The 18426-nt window shown below is 70.8% G+C and overlaps 1 protein-coding gene across 1 annotated transcript; it reads right to left on the bottom strand.

Annotated features, from left to right (window-relative positions):
- Positions 1-6572: 6572 nt before the first annotated feature.
- On the bottom strand, positions 6573-7619 carry AURANDRAFT_63058 (expressed protein; the record flags this gene model as incomplete). Its single annotated transcript, XM_009037627.1, has 1 exon — positions 6573-7619. One exon carries the CDS (start codon positions 7617-7619, stop codon positions 6573-6575), a length of 1047 nt encoding a protein of 348 aa, XP_009035875.1.
- Positions 7620-18426: the final 10807 nt, after the last annotated feature.

The raw sequence follows: 18426 nt of genomic DNA on the forward strand, positions 1-18426 counted from the left end.
CCGCGGAGCAGCTCGGGGTGGTCCGGGAACGCGGCGCTCCCTTCGCGGAGGTCCGTGAGGACGAGGCACGTCCGCTCGTCGTCGCCCTCGGCCGCGATGGCCGTCGGCGTCGCGACGCGGCCCCGGAGCGCGTCCGGCGCCGCGTAGAACGCGCGCTCGTTCGCGTAGGACGCGCGGCGGAACGCGTCGCGCTCCGAGCCGCCGCCGTGGCGCACGACCTTGGCGACGAACGCGCGGCGTTTCGTCGTCCCGCGGACCGTCAGGGTCGCGGCGACGTCGTAGACCGGCGTCGACCGGCCGCCGGTGAAGGCCTCGCCGCGCTGCTGCGCGATGCGCACGTCCGCGACGGCCGTGACCGCAGGGTTGCGCGCGCGGAGCGCCGCCAGCAGCAGCGCGCCGAGGGCCTCGGCGTCGCCGGCCTCCAGCGCGTCGGCGAACGGCAGCGGCGGCGGTGCGGCGCCGCGCGGCTTTGTGCTCTTGCCCATGGGCTGCCCACTCACGCAGTCGCGCCTGCTCTGCTACAGCAACATGATGTGCACGGTCTGGTCCAACCCATTTGGGGCAGCCCATCTGGGCAGCCCGATGCTCGCATCCTTGCGGCCGAGTACACCATCTGCACCGCATCTCGACGATGGACATGGAAAGGAACCTGCACAAGAGCGAGCCGCCCGCGAGCGCCCCGATAACGGACACGGAGCAAGGCAATCCAGTGCATCATAAAGAAACGACGGAAGCGACGGACGGCAGCACGACCGCCGCGGTCGCGCCGGCCGGCCCCGCGCCGCGGCTGCTCGGGGCGAAGTTCTTGGTGGTCTACCCGATCGCGGGGCTCGTCATCGTCGCGACGTTCCTCGCGGCCCACGGCAGCTGGCACCTGGCGCTGCGGGCCGGCGCGCGGTCCTGGGTCTACGGAGTGCTGGTGACGAGCATGGCCTGCGCGTGCTTCGCGGGCCACGTCTACCTGGGCGACCGCGTCGCGGGCGGCGACGGGCCCCAGAGCGCCTCGTCGCGCATGTTCCAGCTCGAGCTCGCGACGCTGTCCCTCTGCCTCGGCGTCGCCGTGGCCCTCTTCCCGGACGCGAATTCCGTCGAGGCGAGCCTCGCGGCCTCGGCGTGGGCCGCGTTCCTCGGGCTCGCGGGGCTGCGCCATCTCGCCCACGGCGGCCCGGTCGTCGTGGGCCTCGCGGACCTCGCGACCTGCGCCGAGCTCCTCGCCGTCGCCTGGATCGGCGGCCGCCCGTCGTGACCCAGGGGAAGCGACATTCGCACATCGGGCGAGGGTGGTTCGGAGGGTTCGGGGGAATTCGGGGTGGGGGAAGCGAAATTAGCAAGACGGGCGAGGGTGATTCGGAGGGGGATTTCGGGGGCAGGGTCTTGGTTGGTAGGGGTGGTGGTCTCGATTAGGGTGAGTAGTCACCGTACTCGTCGCCCTTCTCGTCGTCGTACTCCCACTCGTCGCCCTTCTCGTCGTCGTACTCCCACTCGTCGCTCTTCTCGTCGTCGTACTCCTTTTCGTCGCCCTTCTCGTCGTCGTACTCCTTTTCGTCGTAGTCTTCGTTCTCGTCGTAGCCTTCGTTCCCATAGGGCCCGTAGTCTCCCTCGTAGTCGTCTCCCTCGTCTTCGCTCTCGTCGTAGTCCTCCCACTCGTCGTACTCCTCGTCGTAGTCCTCCCACATGTCGTAGGAGTAGGAGTAGGAGAAGTCGTAGCTGTAGGAGCCCGCGCAGCCCACGTAGGCGAGATCGAGGCGGCTCTCGAGCATCTCGATGTAGCTCTCGAGCTCCCCGACGAGGTCGTTGACCTCCTCGAGCTCGCCGGCGAGCTCGCCGTAGGACTCCTCGAGCTCGCCGTAGTCCTCCTCGAGGTCCTCGATCTCCTCCTTGTATTCGTCGACCTCGTCCTCGAGGTCCTCGATGTACTCCGCGTTCTCCTCGAGCTCCTTGGTCAGGTCCGAGATCCTCTCGTCCCGCGCCTCGACATCGGCCGTGAGCTCATCGATCTGCTCCGCGTACTCGTCGCAGCCGCCGTCCGTCGCGTCGCCGCAGTCGCACTCCTCGCACTCGACGTAGTCCTCGGACTCGTCCTCGTACTCGTCCCCGGCCTCGCACTCCTCGCACATCACCGGGCACGCCTCGTACCCGGAGACGCCGTAGTCGTCCGTCTGCTTGCAGTTCTTGGCCTTCTTGGCGATGTACCGCTCGCAGTCGTTCTTCGGCTTCTTCACGTACCTGCCGGGAGTTGGTCGGGGGCGCGTCCTGGGGAGTTCCCGAGGGGGGCGCCGGCCGCGCGCCACGACGTGCTGTCCTCGCACGTGGGGCACGTCTCGCACGTCAACGGGCAGCTCTCGGCGGGGACAAAGCCGTCCTCGTCCTTGATCTTCTCCGACCCGCAGCGGTCGAGTTCCTTGCCGACCCAGCCGCAGTCGCGCTCTGCGGCGCGGGGGAGGGGACGTCTATTCGGGGCTGCGAGGAGGACGCCGGGCGCGCGCTCGTCTTCTTGTAAAACCATGACGTGCTGTCCTCGCAGTCCGCCGCGGCGGACGGCGCCGCGGCGGCGGCGCAGAGGAGCCCGAGCAGCGCCGCGCGCACCGTGGCCATCTCGATGGGCGAACGAACCGTGCGACGACACCGACGTCGGAATCAATCGAAATGCAATGCCCAGAAAGGATCTTGAATTCAATATGTCGACAGTGCACATACGATTATGATGGAGGCTGCTGCCGCGGCTGCACCACCAGCCCGCAAACCCGCCGCCCGCGTCGCCGGCGCCGTCGCCGCGGCCTGCGCCGTCGCCGCCATCGCGCTGCTGCGCCGCGGCGCCGCCGCCGGCGCCATACACACGACGCAGCCCGCCGCGACGCCGCCGCGGGTCCTGGGGCCGTCGACGAACGCGACGCCCGCGACGCGCGACCTCTTCTGGCTTCACATTCCGAAGTGCGGCAGCGGCTTCGTCAACGTGGCCTGCCGGCTCTGCTGCCCGGCGCTGCCGCCGGGCGCCAAGTTCGGCTGCGTCGCGGACTACGGCCCCGACCGGCGCGACCACCTCGGCCCGCAGCAGGGCCAGTGCCGGTGGAGCGGCCTCGGCGACGTCCGCCAGTCGTCCTGCGACGTCGCCTGGCTCAACGGCTTCATGGACGCGAAGCGCGCGGAGTGCAACGGCGGCGGCCGCCACCTGCCCTACAACGCGACGCTCCACCGCGGCCGGGCCGTGGGCCTCTTCCGGAGCCCGGCGGCGCGCGTCGTCAGCGGCTACCGGGACCGGCTCCACTGCTGGCCGACGGCGGGCTGCACGGCGCGCCCGGCCCTGCTCAAGGCCGTCGCGCGGGAGACGCAGGAGGCGCGGCGCGTCGCCGCGTACGCGTCGTTCTGCGCCCGGGGCGCCTGCGTCCGCAACTGCGCGACGAAGATGGTCCTGGGCCTCGAGTGCTACGCCTACGCGCCGGCGCTGTCGCCCGCGCAGGTCGCGGCCGCCGTCGGCGAGCTCGAGGCGGGCTTCCTCATGGTCGGGCTCACGGAGCACTGGGACCTGAGCGCGGCCCTCGCCCACGCGGCCGTCCGCGGCGACGCGGCCGTCGCGCCGGCCGAGCTCCTCAAGGTCCGCAGCTCCGGCGACCCCGCCGCGCAGTTCGCCGCGCTCGAGTCGACGGGCGCCTGGGACGCGCGGCGCTCCGAGGCCGCCGACGAGGTGCTCTACGCCCACGCGGCCTTCCTGTTCTGGACGCGCGCGGCGGCCGCGGGGCTCGTCGACGCGACTCGCGCGCGGCGCCTCGCGGCGCGCGCAATCGACGAGGTGGAAGAGCGGGGCCGCCGCGCGCGCTAAGGTCGACGGAGCCGCCCTTATGACGGCCGCGCGCGCGCCCCCCTTCTCAGTAGAAGAGCTCGTCGACGAGCGCGTCGTCGTAGCCCATGACGTTGAGCTCCTTGCGGACGACGACGCCGATGACGCCCGCGTGCTGCTCCTCCTTGACGCGCTTCGCGTCGTTGCGGGCGCGCGACGTGTTCGTGTACTTGCGGAAGCCCGACGCGTGGTCCGCGAGCGCGGCCTCGAGCTCGTCCTCCTCGAGGTCCTCCTCGTCGCCGTCGCCGTGCTCCACGTGCCAGAGCGCGAGGCCCTCGTTGTGCTCCGCGCTGAGCCAGCCCGTGACGACGCCCTCGGCGAGCTTGCGGCCGAACTTGCGCTGCACGAGCGACCGGAGCGCGGCGTGGCCCTCGACGTGCCAGTCCTCGTCGAACTTGGCGTCGAGGGGCTCCGCGGCGTTGTACTGCGCCGCGAGGGCCGCGCGCAGCGACCGCTCGCAGGGCACGGCGTCGCTCAGCGCGCGGTAGAGGAGCTTGAGCTCCTTCCAGGACGAGTAGCACGACCACAGGGACGTCTCGGCGAGGTCCCGCGGCGGCGCGGCGGCGCCCGGTGCGGCCGCGGCGGGCCCCGCGAGCTCCTGGACGAGGACGCGGAAGAGGCGGTCGTCGCGGTCGCCGCCGGCGGTCTTCTCGCCCGCGTCGATCTGCCAGTAGCGGCGGCCGTCCCGGTCGACGCCGAGGGGCTCGCGGCGGACGTCGTGGCTCGCGAGGCCCGCGGCGTGCTTGAGCCGCTCCCGGTCGTCGTCGCGCTTCTGCTTGGCGGCGTGGCTCCGGCGCATCGCGTCGGCGACGAGCTTCGTGCACCAGGGCTCGTCGCCGTCGTCGCCCGCGCCGTCGGCGCCGAGGAGCTCCGCGCCCTTGGCGGCCTTGAGCGCGGCCTTGAGGCCCGCGTCGTCGTCGTCGGCCAGCGCGGCCCGGATCATTTCGTTGACCTCGGCGCGGTCCTCGTCGCGGCGCGCGCGGCGCGCGCGCTCGTCGCGCTTCGCCGCGTTGCGCTCGCGCGCGGCCCCGAGGGCCTTGCGGCGCTTGTTGCGCTCGATGAGGCTCAGGTCGGCCTCGTCGGGGTCCGCCTCGGCCTCGTCGTCGGACAGCGCGTCGTCCGCGGGCGGCGCGTCGAGGACGACGCGGTGCTCGACGACCTCGGCCGCGCGGAGCTGCTCGACGCGGCGCGCGATCTCGTTGAAGCTCGGCTCCTTGGCCTTCTTCGCCGGCGCCTTGGCCGCGGACTCGTCGTCGTCGCCGTCGCCCTTGGCCTTCTTCGCCGGGGGCTCCTCGGCGGCCTCCCGGGCCCGCGTCTCCTCGAACTTGCGCGTCTTCTCCGCGCGGAGCATCTCGATGGCCTCCTCCTTGAAGGCGTCCTGCTCCTCCTTCTTGTCCGCCTTCAGGTCCTTCTCGCGCTCCTTGGCGTCGCGGACCCAGTCCTCCTGGGCCTCCTTGCGCGCCGCGCACTCGCACGACACGCAGTGCGTGCCGTAGACCCCGAGCGCGAGCGCGCAGAGCGCGCCGACCTTGTGGGCCAGCGGCAGGGCCCGGAAGGGCGCGCCGTTCTCGCCGGCCATGCGCTTGCGCGCCTCGAGGGCCAGGCCGCAGGCCTTGACCCAGCCCTCCTTCCGGCCCGCGGCGGCCGCCGACAGGCCCCGGAGGCACCGGCGGAGCATCGACTCCCAGTTCCGCGGCGTCACCTTGTCGGCGTACTCCATGGACTGGCGCTTCCGCGTCGACCGCGGCGTCGGCGACACGCCGAGGCGCCGCGGCTTCCGCGACACGCGGTGCTTGGGCAGCGGCGTGCCCTCGTCCTCCTCCGACTCGTCGTCGTCGTCCTCCTCGGACTCCTCCTCCTCGTCGTCGTCGCCCTCCTCGGACTCCTCCTCCGACTCCTCCTCCTCCTCCTCCTCGTCGTCGCTCCGCTCCATCTTGTCCTCGTCCTCGATGGCGATCGCGCCCTCGGCGAGGATGAGGCGGAGCATCGACCGCACGGTCTCGATGAGCAGCACGGAGTCGACGGACTCGGAGGCGACAGCGAAGGCGAAGTCGTCGAAGGAGAAGCAGGCCAGCTTCAGCTGCTTGTGGAAGGTCTGCGCCGCGTCCCAGACGAGGAGCGCCGGCGCCATGAGCTCCGGTGCGAGCGGCAGGCGGCCGCCGGCGGCCGGGAGCGCGAGGGGCGCCAGCGCCGCCGCCGGCGCCGCCGCCGCGGCGGCGGCGTCGGCGGGCGACTTGCCCTCGCGCTCGAGCGCGCGCTTGAGCTCCGCCTCGAGCTTGCTCCGCGCGGCGTTCACGCGCCGGAGCTCCGCCTTGGCCGCCGCGCGCCGCGTCGCCGCGGCCTCGACCTCGCCCTTGGCCGCCTCGACGGCCTGCTCGAACTCGGCGACCTTCTTCGCCTTGCGCGCGCTCAGCTCCTTGTCGCTCTTCGACCGCTCCGCCGCGAGGCGCTTGCGCTCCTCCTCCTGGCGCTGCGCCTGGAGCGCCTGGCGCTCGCGCCGCGCGTCCATCGTCCCGGGGGACGCGTCGACGTCCATCGGCGTGGACATATGGGAGGAGCTTTTACAGCGTCGACGACTTTCAAATCGACGGGGCGCCCGGGTCGCGTTGACGGCGTCGAAGGCGCGACGAGGCCTGGTGATGGTCGAGTTTGAATGGGCTCGCTTCCGGCTCTTTTGACGCCGGCGCGCCCGGCATCCTCGGCATCGAGAGGTGGTGTTAGCCGAGAACGACACGCGTCAGCCCTCGGGCGTCCACTTCTTCAGTTTCGCGGAGCCGCGCGTCGTCGAGCGGCGGCCGGGCCCCTTGGGCTTGGAGTTGGCCGCGTGCTTGATCGCGCGGTCGTCGGCCGGCGGCGCGACGACCGCGTCGACGTCCGCCTGGAGGTCGCCGGCGTCGCGGACCTCGAGGGTCTTCTCCGGGTCGACGCCGAGGGGCCCCGCGAGGATGTCGGCGAAGGTCGCCTTGGCCGTCGAGTAGGTCATCTTCGCCTTGACGGGCGCGGACTCGGGGCAGTAGTAGACGAAGAGCTTCGCCGCGCCGCCGCCGGGCTTGGGCTTGGCCACGAGCAGGAAGCGCGGCGCGTCGAGGGCGCTGAGCGCGTCCTTGAGGTCGCCCGCGCCGCCGAGCGTCTGGTGCGGCGCCGCGAGCTTGAGCGTCTCGCAGTCGCCGACGACGGCCTCGACGAAGTCCGCCTCGCCCGCGACGAAGGCCCGCAGCGCCGCCTCGAGGTCGTCGGCGAGGCGGAAGGGCACGGACGCCATGCCGACGCTGCTCCGCGTGTCCTTCTCCAGCTTCTGCTCCTCCTTCAGGAAGAGCTCCTTGTCCGTGAGCGGCGCGGGCGCGCCGCCCGCCTCGGCGCCGGCCACGTGCGACCAGGCCATGTCGCCGCCGTCGTTGGCGCAGTAGTCCTTGAAGCTGCTGAAGAAGCCACCGCCCAGGCTGCCCTTCAGGTCCTCGCGCGAGCTGCTGTAGATCATCTTCAGCCGCGGCGCCGCGGAGTCGGGCACCCAGCACACGAGCTGCCACGACCGCGCCGCGCCGGCCGCGAGCGCCTCGGCGTCGCGGCTGAAGAGCACGAAGGCCGGCTCGTCGATGGCCAGGCTCGCGTCGGCCTGCAGCGCGTCGAAGTCGGCGCCGATGGAGGCGCCCATGCGCCCGGACGACACGAGGCGCACGGCCTCGCCCTCGACCTTGGCCTTGAGCCAGCGCAGGCCCTTGTCCTCCTGGGCCGCCAGGAACGCCGACGCGAGCTCGACGTCCACCGCGAGGTAGGCGCGTGCCATGGCTGGCGCGGTGCGCGGCTCTGGACGCCGTGCGCCTAAGGCGGCGCCGACGAGGTTGTCGAGCTCGTCTGCCGCAAATCGGCCCCATGGGCCCAGCGGCCGGGGGTTTTGTCACCGAAGTCGGCGCAACTGCCGACCATTCGTGCCAAATCGAACGCTTGTCTTTGTCACGTCTAGCCACTGGGCTTCTTTCGGCGCTGGCCCGAAGTGGCAGTCCAGGCCTCGGACGCGTTGGCCCGGACACCCGTTTTTATCCCATTTCAACGGTTCAAGTAGTGACGGACGTTCCGAAATCAACGATGGACCACGGAAGAAGGACGTCCAGGATGACGCCGCGACGGGCCCTCTGCGGCTTCGCCCTCCTCGCGCAGACCCCGTTCGCGTCGGCGCTCCGCGCCGCGCACCGAACCGCGCTCCCGAAGACGCCCCGCGGTGCGGCGTCGCTCCCCATCGAGATGCCCGCGCCGCCGCGGTCCTGGGCGGACCAGGCCCTGAGCGAGAACGAGGGCGCGGCGTCGGCCCTCGAGAGCGCCTTCCTGCTCGACGACGGTCCGCCGGCGCGGTCGCGCGCGGCGCCGCGGCCCGTCGACTTCGAGATCGCGTCGACGCTCGCGAACCGGACGGCGACGACGCTCGCGACGTCGGCGTTCTTCGGCTGCGGCCTCTGCGGCGCGGTCGTGGGCTGGTGCGCGCTGAGCAGCCTGGCGACGCTCGGCGGCCTCGCGGGCGCCGTCGGCGGCGCGCTGCTCGTGCTCACGCAGCCGGCGCCGCCGCCGGGCGCCGGCGGCTGGCTCGACGACGACGACTGGGGGTCGCTCGCGGGCGGCGACCTCGCGCGCCGGCTCGGCGTGCTCTGGGCGCGGGCCTGCGCCGCCGCCGTGCTGGGCCTCGGCGCGCGCTGCGGCTTCTGGGCCAAGAGCGCGGGCGCGTCGCTGAGCCGCCGCTACGGCCCCGCGCTCGAGGGCGTCGCGGGCGAGATCGTCCGCTTCGACCCCGTCGCGCTGCAGCAGCAGACGGCGGCCGTCGCCGCGTCCGTGGGGTCCGCCGTCGCCGACGCGGCGACGGAGGTCGACCGCCGCTTCCAGCTCGGTGGCAAGTTGCGGTCGCTGGCGCAGCAGACCGTGGCGCTCGTCGCGCCGCCGAAGCCGGACGCGCCCCACTACCGGTCCAACTACGTCGAGACCCGGCGCACGGGCGTCGGCACGCCGCTCTACGACCGGCCCGCCGCGCCCCAGGTCTCCCTGAGCCCGCTCCGCCGCGTCTCGAAGCTCGCCGTCGACGCGGGGCGCCGCGCGCGCCACGCGGTCTTCGGCGCCGCGCCGCCGCCGCCCGAGGCGCCGCCGCCGCGGGCCGCGGGGCCGGACCTCGCGAGCGCTCTGCTCGCGTCGATCCCGGCGCTCCTCCTCGTCCTCGCCGACCACCGGGACGAGCTCGTCGCGGCCGCGGCCGCCGCGGCGCGCGTCGCGAACGCGGCCGCGGCCGCGGCCGCGCCCGCCGCCGTCGCGGCGCTCCCCACGTAACTTGACGTCGCGGGGACTTTTTGGGTCGTCGACACAGTGCGGTTGTGTTTACCTTGAGATCTAGAAGAGCCAGCGTCCTCGAGATCCGCGTCGCAGGGAGTTTAGGAGCGGGATCGTGCTTACATCCTCCTCTAGACGACGCGCGTCGCGTTGGCGCCGCACTCGCGCTCGAAGGGCATCGGGCAGCCCGCCGTCGCGCAGCACTGCGAGTAGACCACCGGGCACTCCGGCTCCGAGACGCAGAGCGGCGACGACGCGGGCGCCGTCGGGTCGCGGCAGCAGCTCGCGCCGGCCTTGCAGGGCCCGGACGCGCCGCAGCCCGGCGCCTCCGGCTCGGGGATCCAGCCGACGGCGAGCCAGGGGCACGCGGAGCACGACGCGATCGTCCCGTCGCCGGCGGGCGCGCCGAGGCACTGGATCCCTTCGTTGCTCCGCACCCACGCGACGCGGTCGTCCTTGCAGTAGATCTGGCTCGTCTCGTCGAGATACTGGTCGAAGGGGATGTCCGGGATACTCCAAATCGGCGAATCGACGAAGTTCACGACGCCCGGAGCATCGCAGTTCATCTTCGAGCTGTTGTAGTACGTCGCGCGCAGGCACCTACCGAGAGCGACGGGGTCGACATGCTTCGGGCGCGAAGACGCCGGCGGGGCACATCTCGCTGCACTTGGTGTCGCGGAAGAAGCCGAGCATGTGGTTCGGTCCGAAGGCGAGGTCGGGCCCAACGTCGAGGCCCGGCAGCGCGTAGACGCCGTCGGGCACGGGGCCGCGCTTCAGCGCCGGGAGCAACGCGTTCGGCGGCGGCTTGGGCGTCGGCGGCGGCGGCACGCCGATGGGCACCTGGCCACCGACGGCGGTGACCTACCAAGCACGTCGGTGACGATCTTTCATCGTTTTCCCGGTCAAAGTCTCTCGAAAATCGTGACGGCCGCAGGACGCTGGCGGTGTACACAGCTGCCGGCATTCACCCACGACGAATTCACGCAGACCGCGCTTTGCTGGAAGCGGCAGCCGTAGCAGGCGCCGGCGCACTCATCACCCCGCGCCGACGTCGCGGACAGCAGCCCGAGCAGCACGAGTTTGGATGCCACCATTTCGCAGCGATTCTTCAACCTAGGATCCAATGGCAATGGTTGGTGTGCCGTTTGCAAGTAGATACCTCAAGATCGCGATGAAACGCCAACACATCCAGCGCAGCAGGAGCTCCCACCATTCCACACCCCCAGACTCCCAACAGCGCGGTGCGACCCGCGCGCGGGCGCCATGGCGACCCCGCCGGGCATGAACGTCTCGGACCTCCCGTCGACGACCTCCCTCGCGATGCACTCGCGCGACGCCGCGTCCCCCGCCCCCCAAGCACCCTCCCCAAAACAAACCACGCACCGTAGGGAGGGCGACTGCAGCGACGTCGTCGGGGCGTCGCCGCTGCCGGACGTCTTCAGCGGGGCCGGCTGCGCGAGCCTCGGCGAGGTCGAGGGCGTCGGCGAGCTGTCGAGCGACTACGCCTTCGACTGCGACGCGGCGACGTTCCGGCTCAAGGTCTGCCTCAGCGGGACGTGCACGGGCATCTGCTTCATCGACATGGTCGGCGAGCCCATGAACACGTGCCACGCCTGGTCCTACCTGGGCTTCGGCGGCGGCGTGCAGATCCTCGGCGCCTGCCCGGCGACGGACGCGCCCGTGCAGGCGCCGACGTACAGCTTCGCGCCCGTGCCCGCGCCGACGTACAGCGCCGCGCCGTCGAACTCGCCGGCGCCGACGCTCCGGGGCACGCCGCCGCCGAGCTCGGCGCCCTGGCCCGCGCCGACGAGCGAGGCGCCGACGCTGCCCTACGTCCCCGGCGACGACGCGACGGACGACGACTGGCCGGGCGAGACGGCGACGGGCTTCGACGCGTTCCGCTTCTTCGGCGGGCTCCTGGGCGTCGTCACGATCTGCTACTTCCTCTACGCCTACGTGTTCAGGAAGCCCCTCAAGGCCACGCTGGCCTACGTCGCGGGCACGCCGAAACGCGTCTGGGCCGCGCTCCAGACGCCGACGACGTTCTTCGACGCCGTCGGCGGCTTCTGCAGCCGCCACGCGGAGCTCGTGCTGTTGGTGGGCATGACGACGATGCTGCTCTGCGCGTCGGGCCTCGTGACGTCCGCGAAGACGGAGACGCGGCCGAGCCGGCTCTACGTCCGCGAGGGCACGGACCGCTTCGACGAGATGGTCTACCTCGAGGACCACTGGGACGCGGACAAGCGCGAGTACCAGCTGCGGAGCATCTACACGGACCGGGGCCACTGGGCCAACGGCGACGTGCTCCAGCGGAGCCACATGCTCGAGCTCGCGCGCGTCGTCCAGGACACGGTGCTGAACGCGGGCTCGACGGTCCGCGGCTACGACTTCGAGATGTACGACGTGCTGCGCAACTACGCGCGCTACGTGCGCCTGCCGCCGCTCTACTGGTCCTTCCTCGACTGCTTCCAGGAGGGCGACTGGGCGTGGACGACGTGGACGGAGACGCCGATCAACCCGCCGGCGATCAACGAGTCCTTCGGCGAGTTCATCTTCGGCGGCTTCTTCGGCCTCGACTTGAACGACATCGTCACGCGCATGCTGCGCAAGTGGGACCCGGAGCTCGACAAGGTCAAGGTCAACCCCTACAGCATGTGCGTCTACGGCAAGCTGCCGTCGCTGCCGGAGATCACCGTGAGCCTCAACGCGTTCACGCTGCTGCCCTACACGGGCTTCATGATCTTCCAGGGCCTGCCGGGGCTCAACACCCTGGGCTACGGCCAGAACCCGGGCTGGGTCGAGTGCCGCAAGTTCCTCGACCCGGACGCGCCGGACCGGCCCGAGTACGTCGCGCTCCAGAAGGCGCTGGACTTCTACCTCTTCTACCTCTACGACCAGGCGCTGAGCACGCGGGGCATGTTCTACCCGGACTCGCCCCTGCCGGAGCCCATCCTCAACTACCCCTGCGTCTTCGCGGACGACGTCGGCTGGTGCGTCTACCTCAAGGACACGGCGAACAACTTCACGGGCTGCGAGTTCGAGTGCCAGCAGGACAACGCGACGTGCCAGTTCAACTTCACCAACGCCGACGACGACGACGCGCCGCTCCCGCTCGACGCCTTCGCGGGCCAGTTCTACGCCGCGAGCCGCGCGGAGCTCCCGACGTCCGCGCCCGTGCGCAAAACCTACGCGCCCACCTACATGCCCACCTACCCGCCCACGGTCGTGCCGTCCTACGCGCCCACCGTCGTGCCCACGAAGTCCAAGAAGCCGTCCATGGCCCACACGTTCTCCGCGACGCCCACGCGGTGCCCGACGCTCGAGCCGACGACGCTGCGCCCGACGTACGAGCCCTCCCAGTGCCCGACCGTGCGGCCCACGGAGCCGCCGTCGGCGGAGCCCGTGCTCGCGCCCACGGCGACGTGGCGCCCCACGGACTCGCCGAAGCCGTCGGGGCCGTCCTACGCGCCCACGAACGTCCCGTCCTACGTCCCCACCGTCGTCCCCTCGCTCGCGCCGACGATGCCGTCCGCGCGGCCGACGGCGACCTACTGGCCGACGTCGTCGTCCTACGCGCCGACGCACCCGACCGTGCACCCGACCTACGAGCCCACGGCGCTCCCGACGAGCCTCCCGACGCCCCAGTTCAGCTACGAGCCCACGTCGACGTTCCGGCCGACGTACGCGCCCACGGGCAGCTCGCCGCCGAGCGTGACCGCGGTGCCGACGCAGGAGGACGAGGGGAACCGCATCGAGGACCCGAGCTTCTCCTGGATCGCCGACCTCGTCGGCGCGCTCGTCGAGTACCAGACGTGCGTCGTCACGGACTTCTTCGAGACCCTCAATCGCACGACGCCGTCGCCGACGCTCTCCCTCGAGCCGTCGTCCATGCCCACGTCCTACGCGCCGACTTTGGCCTACGCGCCCTCCTACGAGCCGACGCCCCGGCCCACGGTCGCCCACGCGCCCACGCGGCGGCCGACGCCCGGCCCGACGACGCCGGCGCCGTCGCGCCAACCCACGCGGTTCCCGACCTACGCGCCGACCTTCGGGAACTTTACGCCGAGCCCGACCCTGTCCTACCCGCCGACGGTCGCCGAGGACGAGCCCGGCGAGCTCGAATTCCAGGTCGGCCCGCTCACGTGCGGCCTCAACCCCGACTTCAACTTCACGATGTTCCTCCAGGACGACTTCCTCTCCAACGTCGAGGTCAAGTTCGAGGACCCCGACGACGTGCGCTGCTACGACCGCTGCGAGTTCGCCCGCCTCTCGGGCTGGTGCGACACGCTCTACAGCGAGGCCAACTCCACGGGCTACGAGGGTGAGCGCTACCCGAACCAGTGCGACAGTACGTGCAAGGCGAACCACCTCAAGAACGACTTCTACAACTCGAGCTACCACAACCTGACGGAGTGCGGCATCTTCGAGAACTACACGATCTACGCCGACCCCGACGAGTTCCTGCCGGAGCGCATCAACGAGACTTCGTTCGCCGACTGCGCGCGGCGCTTCGCGCGGTTCCGGGCGTCGCTCGCGGAGAACCGCGCCTACACGATGAACCTCGTGGCCAACTTCACGCGCGACTTCCTCTTCATCAACGTCGACCCGAAGACGTGGCAGGTCGACGTCGCGACGGACGCGGACGTGCGGCGGCTCGCGGAGGACTCGTGCCCGGCCTGGACGGCCGTGCCGTCGCTCGAGTTCACGAACGAGTACGTCGTGCTCAACAAGCGCACGACGCCGTCGGGCCGCATCAAGTCCGCCGGCGCCATCCAGACCATCATGTTCATCGAGGGCCGCGAGAACACCGCGGGCGACCTCGACGCGGCCGCCAAGTGGGCGGACCAGAACTCGGACTTCGGGCAGAAGCACGATTTGCAGTTCCTGGGCATCACGGAGGGCGAGGCCGAGGCGGGTCTGGACGCCATGTCCAAGGTCTGGGACGAGGCCTTCGTGCCGGACCAGGACAAGCACATCAAGATGGGCGCGTACAACGAGTACAACACGCTCGACAAGGCCTACGAGGAGCTCACGAAGGGCTCCTTCGTGCCCGTGCTCGTGGGCTACCTCCTGCTCTTCGCCTACTCGACCATGATCTTCACGGAGTTCCCCAAGCTCAAGACGTTCAAGATGTTCAACGGGCTTTTGGGCGTCGCGCTCGTCGCCGTCGCCGTCGCGGGCGGCCTCGGCCTCTCCGCGCTCATGGGCGTCAAGTTCAACGCGACGTCGTCGAAGGTGCTGCCCTTCCTCCTCATGGGGCTCGGCGTCGACGACATGTTCGTGCTCGCGTGCAACATCAACCTCGAGTACGACGACCTGCATGACCTCCACGCGGTCATGGGCCGCCACCTCGGGCAGATCGGCCCGTCGATCCTGCTCACGTCCCTCACGAACTTCATCTGCTTCCTCTGCGGCATGATGTCGACGCTGCCCCTGGTCATCGACTTCTCGGCCCAGGCGGCCATCGGCATCTCCTTCATCTTCTTCGCGGTGCTCTTCATGTTCGTCGCGATGCTCTCCCTCGAGCTCCGGTTCCGCGCGTTCGTCTTCGGGACGAACGAGGCCGCCGTGGCGCCGGACGCGCCCGGCGCGACAACAAGCTCCTGGCGCTCGCGCATCGCCGCGGCCCTGACGACGAAGAAGAAGGCGCCCGCGCCCGTGTCGCCGCGCGAGGAGTCCAAGGAGGAGGCGAAGAAGCACGAGGAGGCGGCGAAGACGCGCGCGTCCCACGGCGGCGGCGACGGCGTCGGCGAGAAGGTCGTCGAGCTCTACGTCGCCGGGTTGAAGAAGCCCCACGTGCGCGGCGCCTTCCTGCTGGCCTACGTCGCGCTCCTCGTCTGCGCGGCCGTGGGCATGACGGGGCTCGAGGTCGGCGAGAAGCCCGAGGGCGTCTTCCGCGACGGCACGAGCCCCCAGTTCTACTTCCGCTCCTACTGGGAGCACTCCGGCGACGACAACGCTAGACTCGTCACGCGCCAGTCGCACTACAACGAGACGCAGCTCCACTTGTACGAGCTCGTGCAGCGCGTCGCGCTGTCCAAGTTCGTCATCACGGACTTCCACCTCACGAACTCCTGGGTCCACGCGCTCTACAACTTCGCGACGACGGCGGCCTGCAACGACCCCTACGTCAAGAACCAGGGCAACTGCAGCCTCGCCTGCTACCTCTTCCCGGCGGAGAACGCGTCGCAGTACGGCCTCGGCGCGGACGCGGACGACCGGGGCGCGCGGCTCATGGACGCGGAGGCGAACTTCGGCCTCGACTCGCGCTACGACATCCCGGGGGTCATCGCCGCGGACCGCTTCTACGAGTGCTACGAGGACTACGTCAACGGCAACATCATCGGCGCGACGGGCGAGATCGTCACGTACCTCGACGACGAGGGCGCGCGCCACATCGAGCACCCCATCATGTACACCATCACGCGGGCGCTGCTCAAGGGCGTCCTCCAGTCGACGGAGGACGCCATCTCCTGCATCACGAAGACGCGGGACGTCGTCGACAGCTGGGGCTCGCACGGGGGGCTCGACGCGTTCATGGACGGCTTCGTGTACACGTACTGGGAGAGCTACCTGGCCCTCATCGACTCGGCGATGATCCAGATCATCCTCGCGCTGAACGCGGCCTGCTTCTGCACGACGATCCTGACGGTGACGCAGCAGGACCCGTCGATCCCGCTGCGGACGCGGATCCGGTCGGGCCTCTACGGCGCGGCCATCGTGTGCATCTCCATCGCCATGATCGTCGTCGTCGCGTGCGGCCTCATGGGCCTCGTGGGGCTCATGTTCAACGGCATGACGGCCATCGCGATCCTCATGGCCATCGGCATGGCCGACGAGTACACGACGCACACGATCTTCATGTTCCTGCTCGCCGAGGGCAGCCACGAGGACCGCATCGCCAACGCCATGCACCACATGCTCCTGCCGATCCTCCACGGCACGAACTCGACGGTGCTGGGGATCCTGCTCATGGTCTTCGCGCCGTACCCGTTCATCCGCGAGACGTACTTCTGGCCCTTCTTCTGCGTCATCCTGTCGGGCGTGCTCACGGGCGTGCTCTTCATCCCCGTCGTGCTCATCCTCGTGGGGCCCCTGAAGCCGTCGAAGGCGCCGCTGCCGCCCATGGATGCCAAGGACTACGCCGTCGGCGGCTTCGTCGCCGCGGTCGTCGCGACGGGCGCCGTCGGCATGCTCTCGCTCGTCATCAAGGGCATGGACGTCGGCATGATCCTGGCGGCGCTGCTCCCCCTGACGGCGCTCGAGGTCTACTGGCTCGCGTCGATCCCGGCGCTCGTGCGGTCGCTGAACGGCAAGCCGCCGCCGCCCGCGAAGGCCGCGCCGCCGCCGGTCGTCGGCCGCGACCCCGTATACGGCACGCCCGTCTACGGCGCGCCCGCGGCGCCGCCCGTCGTCAAGGGCGCGGCCGCCGTCGCCGCCGCCGAGGAGGGCAAGGAGAGCCCGGAGCCCGCGCCGCTCCTCATCCCCGCGACGGAGGTCCTCGGGCAACTCGAGCCGCTCCGTGCCCTACCGCACGCGACCGGAAGCGCGGTCCTCGCCGCCGCGACGGACGACGCGCCGCCCGCGGACCCGGCGACGGAGAGTCCCAAGGTCGTCGACGCCTAGTCCCCGCTGCCTTTTTTGTCTATTTGCTTTCTACTTTTTTTTTGAGCTTCAACATCGAATGGTTGCACTATGCCAAATCGCGGGCTGCCACCAAGTCTTGGCTGCCTTCTCGCGAGGTGGGCTGCTGCGCCGCTGCCTGCCTCTACCCGAGCTCCCCCTCGCGCTGCGGCCCCAGAAGCGCATCGTCCGTCATGCTTCGGCGGTGCGCGGCCGACGGCTGCGAATCGACGGGATCGCTGCGGTGCTCGCGCTGCAAAAAAACGTACTACTGCAGCGCACCGTGCCAGAGGTCGTCCTGGAAGGCGCACAAAAATGTTTGCGTCGTCCTCGCCGCGAGCCTGTCGCTGGGCTCCGCGCAGCCCTTCGAGAAGGCGCTCGACGTGCCGACGAAGGGCGCGGCCGGCTGGACGCACTTCGTCGTCGACGGCCGGGACTACCTGGCCGTCGCGAACTTCTTCACGTCGCGGCCCGGCGCGCGGCCGTCGATGACGACGGAGAGCGTCGTCTACGAGGCCTTCTCCGACGCGCCGGGCAAGCTAAGGCTCGAGGCAGCGTCCTGCGGCCGTGACGAATTTCGAGAGATTTTGACCGGGAAAACGAAGAGAAATCGTTACCGACGCACCTGGTAGGCTCGAGAAGCTCCAGGCCTTCGCGACGACGGGCGCGCACGGCGTCGAATTCGTCGCGACGGCGGACGACCGCTGGCTCGTCGTGCCCAACTACTACGGCGGCGACGCGGTCGTGCTGCGGTGGGCGGGCGAAACGTTCGTCGAGCACCAGCGCCTCGTCGTCGACGGCGGCGGCAACGTCGTGACCTTCAAGATCGGCGACGCGTCCTTTTTGTCCGTCGCGGAGTTCAACAAGGGCGTCGTCCAGATCTACGCGCTCCGCGGCGATCGATGGGTGCTCTGGCAGGCCGTGCGCGCGCCGGGCTGCGGCGCGACGACGACGGCCGTCGTCGACGGGCGGCTCTACCTCATCGCCGCGAGCTACGTCACGCGCGAGACGGGCTGGCGCACGCGGTCCCGCGTCTTCGCGCTCAACGCCGCGGGGACGGCCTTCGAGAGCCACCACGACCTCCCGACGGTCGGCGCGCACGGCGCCGCGACCCTCGAGCACGGCGGCCGCCACTGGCTCTTCTTCTCGAACGACAAGGACGAGCGGTCGCCGCGCCAGGACAGCGAGCTCTTCGTCTGGACGAACGGCCGCTACGCGAGCGCGCAGAAGGTCCGCACGGACGGCGCGCACGCCGCGGAGCTCTTCGCCGCGGGCGGGACGGCGTACCTGGCCGTCGCGAACCTCGGCGACCGGGGCGGCTCGTACCGCCGCGACTCGTCGGTCTACGAGCTCGACGCGGCCGCCGAGAAGCCCCTGAAGCTCGTCCAGTCGCTCCCGACGCTCGGCGCGACGGACTTCAAGGCCTTTACGATATCGGGCACGACCTTTCTGGCCGTCTCCAACGAGCAGGACGACCGCCTCGGCGGCGACGTCGACTCGACGATCTGGGCGCTTTCCGGTGGTCGAGCGGCGCCGAAGGAGGAGCTGTAAGTGTTTTTTGCACGTGTGGAGGCGGCTTCACAGGCCTCGGAGTCGCGACAGAGAGGCGTACGGTGGCCTCGGGTCGTGTGCTGTGCACGGATCTCGACCCGACTCGAGCATCT

Source organism: Aureococcus anophagefferens, assembly GCF_000186865.1.
Source record: "Aureococcus anophagefferens unplaced genomic scaffold AURANscaffold_6, whole genome shotgun sequence".
Taxonomy (NCBI): domain Eukaryota; class Pelagophyceae; order Pelagomonadales; family Pelagomonadaceae; genus Aureococcus; species Aureococcus anophagefferens.